Below are 6,023 nucleotides of genomic sequence, written 5' to 3' on the forward strand. Positions count from 1 at the left end.
TCAGGCAAGGGGACGGCTCGGAGCAGGGGCAGGGCCCTGGTGCAGCTCCCTTGTGGTCCCACTGCCCACGAGCTGCGTTTGCCCCCACAACACCTCCCGGATGGACTTTGCTCTTGGTCTCGCAGCTCCCTGATAACAACCCTGTCCCCTGCCAGCACCAGCCCCCGGCATCATGGCACCTGCCGTGGGGATGCTGCACTGCCTGGCAGGCAGCCCCTGTCCCCACCTACCCTGGGGACAAGGCCGGGGGAAAACAGCCGCAGAGAGGGATTTTCCTCTCTGTCACTGGCATCTGCCAGGGGACAGAACCAAGTCCTGGCTCTGGGGGTGACGCCTTCACGCGGCAGCACGAGCCCAGCACCGGCGCACAGCTCTAGCTCTGCCAAAGCAAGACACTGCGGAGAGACGGGCTGCGCACGCGGCTGCTTTATGGAGGCAACGTCCGACGTCCTGATGCTGCCGAACCCACTGTCCCTGCTGCAACAGCTGGGGGGACGCAGCCCCGGGCTCACTGGATGCCGACCAGCTCTGTTATGGGGGGAGCGTGGACCATCAGCTCCTCGTATTTCTGCAGGAAGAGCCGGAGCCGGGACGCGTAGGAGTCCTCGTTGTAGGGCAGCCGCTTCTCCCGCAGGTACCGGGATACGATGGGTTTGATCTGCAAAGGCCAAGGCGGAATCACCCCGGGCAGGATGTGCCGGGGGCAGCACCGGCGTCCGTGAGCGCGTCCAGCCCGGTGGCTCCGAGCCCCCGCGCAAGCCCAGGCCGCGCTGCCCCTGCCCTCACCTTCAGGCACATGTTGTCGGAGAGGCCGGGGAAGAGGTGATGCTCCACGTGGCAGCTGATGAGCGAGTGGCCGAAGGACCAGTCGAGCAGTGCGTTGCGGGGCAGGTTGAGCACGCCAAGGCTCATGAGCCGGATCCGCGTGGGCTTCCTGTCGGCCGCGAACATGGGCAGCCCGATGTGCTGCGGGGGAGGCCGGCGGCGCTGGGGACGGCAGCTCGCGGCCACCTGCCCCGTGTCCTGCCCTCCGCCGCCCGGCCCGTCTGCATGCGGACGCAGAGCCCCCATGCAGCACCCTGGGCTCCATCCCCCAGACACACCGGCGCAAACAGCCTCTGCCCAGCCCAGGGATATCCAGCTTCATCTACAACAGCATAAATGCAACAAGACCCTACAAATCCATGTCACCACCATTCACCCCGGCGGGGAGGAGATCCCAGCACAGCTTTTGCATTTACTCTTTCTCCCAACAGATCTGCGATCAACATTTCCCCTCCTTGACACTCTGGGCCTGAGCCTCCTCTGCTCCAGAATCAGCACTAGGGAGATTAAAGCAAATCCTGCCCGTCTTTAGCTCGCCAGCGACATCAGGACTGGGTGGTGGTTGGCCCGTTGCCAAGGCTGTTAGGACATCTGGAGCTCTATGTTCCTACCTGGAAGATGTTCACGTGGATATAGGGATGTGCAAGGAGGGAGCGGGTCACCAGCATGCAGAGCAGAGCGGACCAGGCAGACTGGAAGCCTGAGACGTGGAGCAGAATCCAGTAGTGGGAATAAAGACCCAGAAACATGAAACAAACGGTCCGGACAGCTGTTTTCAACTTGACGCTCCTCAGCAAATCTGCAAAGGGAAGAAAAGTCAGCACGTGGGAGGGAGGCCCAGGCTTATGGCACGCAACCTGCCGTGCAGCCCTGCGCTGCCTTCATCCTGCCCTCCTGGCCCATTCCCCCAGCCCCAGGCTGGCTGGAAGACCCAAGCCCTGCTGAGCTGCTCAAGGGCTCATTTAATGGGCTGGAGCTCGGAGATGCTGCCAGCCCCATCCCTCCGAGGGGCACAGAGCTCATCTGGTCAAGGACAGAGCAAAAACAGCACCAAATCCTGCTCCCTTCTCTGCAATGGGGGCAGGGTAGGAAAATCGAGCTGAATCAACCATTTCTTTCCATTTGCCAAGTCATTCTCTGCTTTCCTTGGCATTGCCCAGAACTGCACGCTCAGCCCCAAAGCCCAGCAGGGCTGCGCTTCCTTATCCAAGCATTTTCCAAGCGTTTTCCCCGATCATCTCCTGGCACCACCATTCCTTTCCAGTCCCCGTGTGGTCTGACGGAGCTTCTGCCAAGCAGCAGCTTGAGCCCTGACCCTGCACGCAGCGATTGCTGCCGCCGCGACCCTCTGAGCGCCCAGGCACCCACGCGCAAACGGGAGCCTGGCCAGAGCCGGGCTATGGATCAAGGCAGGGCAGGTCTGGGACACTTGGGCTCCCGATGGCCTTTGCCGGAGCCTTCACGGCTTGACCGACGTGGGAGGTCTGAAGTGTGAAGAAGAGATGGAGGAAGCACCTTTGCTGGAGCAGATCCTGATGAACCAGCGAGCAGCATCACTGCTCTGCACTGCACTGTGACCCACCTCAGCCACCCAGATGTGACCAGCTGTGACTCCTCGGCAGGGTGAAACCTCCCCAACAACCTCACTAGAGCTAGGGCCCCTTCCCAGCGTGGCTCGACACGCACCCAGCGCGACGAGAGGGGTGATGACGGGCACCGCGAGGGGCGCGAGGAACATGTAGACGTAGCAGTTCAGGAAAGGAAGCTTCCAGGTGCTGGAGTCGCCCAGGCCGATGATGTTGGTGTAGCCGTGGTGGAGCTTCACGTGGTTGTAGGTGGCCTGCTCGGCCGTGAAAGCCGAGCAGAGCTGGGAGGGGAGAGAGGAGAGGCAGCGCCCAGGGACGTGGCACCACGCGCAGCGGGGTCGCTGCTGCGCGACCGCCTCAGGTGCCCGCTCACTTCGATGAAGAAGATGGCCCACACTTTGCCCCAGGCCTTGGACTCGGTGAGGGCGTTGTGGCTGGCCAGGTGGCTGCCCTTCACGGTCAGCGTGTGGTGCACCACGCCGAGGATGACGATGCCGGCCAGGAAGGGGGCAGCGTGGGCTGACCGCAGGCACAGGAACCCTGCAGGGCGATGGGAGGATGGGATGAGCACCTGGGACAGCCTCCACGCCAGGCCTCTGCCCCGCAGCCCCGCGTCCCGGGGGGCAAACACGCTCGTGGCAGCCGGGAGACGCCGCGGCGCAGCCGGACGTGCCGGCACTGCCACATTCCCACAGGCACAAGGCCAGGCGCAGCCGGGAAAACAGCGTGCCGCGGGTTGGGCAACCCTCCCCACCGACGCTCCCAGCTCCTGGTGCCCACCGCCTCCACCCGCGCCAGGGGCGCGCCAGGGCTTGGCCGCTTCCAGATGGGAATTTTTTGGCTCTGCGTGGATCTGGCTGGTGGGGGAAAGCAGGAGACACCCCGAGACAGGCACAAGAGGAGGATGTGGTGCCTGACACAAGCCCCGGGGCTTTCGCAAGAGCTCGATCTCTCCCTGGATGTAGCCTGGGGGCAATTTCACCCCGATGGATTTCCAGGGTCGGCCAGGACAGGAAGGACAGGCTGTTTCCTGGGACAAGCACCGTCCTCCCACGATGCCAGCAGCCCCGGGGGTTTAAAAGCTCAAGCTGGGCTGAAAGCTGGGGGGAACCTGGTGCTGGCCAGGAGGACATAAGCCCCATCGTGGCACCCTGCACTGGGAAGGTGCCCGGGGGCTGGATGCCAGCAGGGCAAGGGCGCCTGCAGCCTGGCACGGGGCAGCACTGCTGGTTCGCGGCCCGCTGCGCCCGCCAAGGCAGGCGCCCCCAGCGCAGCACAGACCGTCGCGGCCGGCGCCGTGGCCGGGCCGCAGCACTCACCGGCGGGCAGCAGGAGGAAGCTGAGGACGAGGATGCAGATGTCCACGCCGTGCCGCTCCCACCAGCTGCTGCTCCTCACCGCCGCCTGCACCAGCCGCGAGAGCTCGCCCATGAGGGCGTCCTCGCGGGACGCCGCGGCCGCCTGCTCCCTCGGCGTCACCTCCGTCCCGCCGCCGCCGGACGGGGGCTGCCCCCGCTGCGCCGCGCTCTGTGACACCCCACTGGGGACGCCCGGCTGCTCCCGCGGGGCCCCGTCCTCCGCCGGCATCGTGCTGTGGAGCGCGGACACCGCGAGTCGCACCGGGGCAGCGGCCACTGGACGGAGCCGCCGGCACCGCCGGGCTCACACACGAGTGTCCCCGGCACCTCCCATCTCATCCCCCGCCGAGCAACCGGGCTCAGCCGCCCGTGCTGCTGCCAAAGGACATGGCAAGGGCAGCGACGTTAGGGAAATAAACGCCGGAGGAGCAGCGCTGCCGGGAAGCATCGGGATGCGGGTGCAGCGACGGGCAGGAGAGCCCCCGGCTCCGGGGAAGCCGCCGTGCCGGTACTCACCCAGGTGCACTGCTACCCGTGCCTGGGCAGGCGGCCGGGCTCCGCGCGGCGCGTCCCAGCCAGGAGCAGTTTGGGGAAGGGAGGAGCAGCGCAGGACGGGGAGGGCAGCGAATGCAGATGAGCGATTGCACTAATCCAGCCATGTCCCACCGTGGCCTCCATCCTCAGCGCCCAGCGGAGGCACCGCGGCAGCCAAGGGCACAGGGACGACAGGAAGAACGGAGAGAGGAAGGGGGGGAATAAGAGGGATGGAGAGCGCAGTGGAAATGCTTAAGGCAATGGAGCCCCGTGCCAAGAATAGCCCCGAGAAACCCAAGCAGAGTATCTAGGGCAGGGGATAGGGTTTCCTTCCTTCTGGAGAGGACAGGGAGGGCGAAGGCAGTGTGTTCTGCGAGGGAGTGATCCCTTGGCCCCCACAGTTATTTTAACATGGGGCTTAGAGACATCAGGCAATGGGGAAAGAGGGGGGCTATGCAGGGCTGCGTGGCCATCCCTGCACCTGCTGCATTGCTTTCCCTGCTGGAATAGCTTCCTTCCACCCCACAAGCAGCCACACACGGCAGACATGGGGCGCCAGGGAACCAGCCCCCAGAGCTGGGGTGCTCTGCCCGCCCCAGCTCCCGGCTGCACCAGGGTTGCGCGTTGCAAAAGGAGGCAGCCGCGCGGGACAGGGGAGCAGGGCCATCACTCAGCCCCGGCCTCGCAGGGCAGCTGGCAGCTGAGGCCGCCTTCATGAAAGAGAAGTTTACAGACCATGTTGAAGAGTGGCAGGAATAGCTGACACTCCAGGGGGAAGGTTTCTAACTCGCAGAGAGCAGCCGGCTCCATAGTGGAGGCAGGAGCTGCGTTGGTGGAGACGCCAGCGGGGGAGCAGGACCGGCTGGGAGAGGCGCCGCTCCAGCAGGACCGGGCAGGAGGTTTCCCAGGGCAAGCGTGGGGCAAAGGAGAAAAGCAGCCACTCCGGTTCTCCCAGGGGATGCGTCAGAGCCGCACGGCGCCCCATGTCTCGGCTCTTAGGTGTCCACATGAAGACTTGAGACATAAACCCCAAGGGCTGTACCGGGCCCCTTCTCCAAATCAACTTCCCCCATTTTGGGGGGAAAACACGTCAAAGCCCCGCCAGTCCCGGAGCAGCCTGCAGGGGGCAGCACAAGCCCCGGGTGGAGGCGAGATGGTCCCGCCCGGCACAGGATCCTGCGAGCTGGGACACGTGAAAGCCAAACTGGGCCCACAGCCATAACCGCGGCCCTGGGGTGGGCTTTGGTTCCCTGCTCCTTACAGGTTCAACATGCGATTTGGGTAATTAACTTAGTGAGGGATTCATTACTGCCAGTCCCATACCAGCAAGGAACAACTGAACCTGCTCCTCTGTAGGGTGGAAGAGCAATTAATGTCCCATGGGGTTGATGAGCTGCAAGCAGAGGGACAGGCTGCGGTCCTCTGTGCGCACTGGGTCAAGGAGGCCCCACAGGCTTTCGTATGTCCTCCAAAGGCCTCTGTGTGCAGTGGCCCAGGGGGGCCCTATAGGCTTTTGTGCAGCCTCCAAAAGCCTCCGTGCACACTGTGCCGGGGGGATTCCTACGGGCTTTCGTTCGGCTTCCTGGGGCCTCCATGCGCACTGGGCAGTGGGGCCCTATGGGCTTTCGTGCAGCCTCCAAGGGCCTCTGTGCGTACTGGGCCTGGGGGCCCCCATGGGGTTTCATGCAGCCTCTAAGGGTTTCTGTGCACACTGGACGGG

The 6,023-nt window shown here is 64.5% G+C and overlaps 1 protein-coding gene across 1 annotated transcript; it reads right to left on the reverse strand.

The window, feature by feature from the left end:
• Nucleotides 1–508: 508 nt before the first annotated feature.
• On the reverse strand, nt 509–3,998 carry FADS6 (fatty acid desaturase 6). Its single transcript, XM_088536495.1, has 6 exons — nt 3,731–3,998; nt 2,785–2,951; nt 2,512–2,692; nt 1,437–1,624; nt 787–966; nt 509–658 (listed from the first exon to the last, which is right to left on the reverse strand). Exons 1-6 carry the CDS (start codon nt 3,996–3,998, stop codon nt 509–511), a joined length of 1,134 nt encoding a protein of 377 aa, XP_088392621.1.
• Nucleotides 3,999–6,023: the final 2,025 nt, after the last annotated feature.

Source organism: Tinamus guttatus, unplaced genomic scaffold (genome assembly GCF_059628265.1).
Source record: "Tinamus guttatus ecotype Peru unplaced genomic scaffold, ASM5962826v1 Tinamus_guttatus_pri_ptg000674l, whole genome shotgun sequence".
Classification (NCBI taxonomy): Eukaryota; Metazoa; Chordata; class Aves; order Tinamiformes; family Tinamidae; genus Tinamus; species Tinamus guttatus.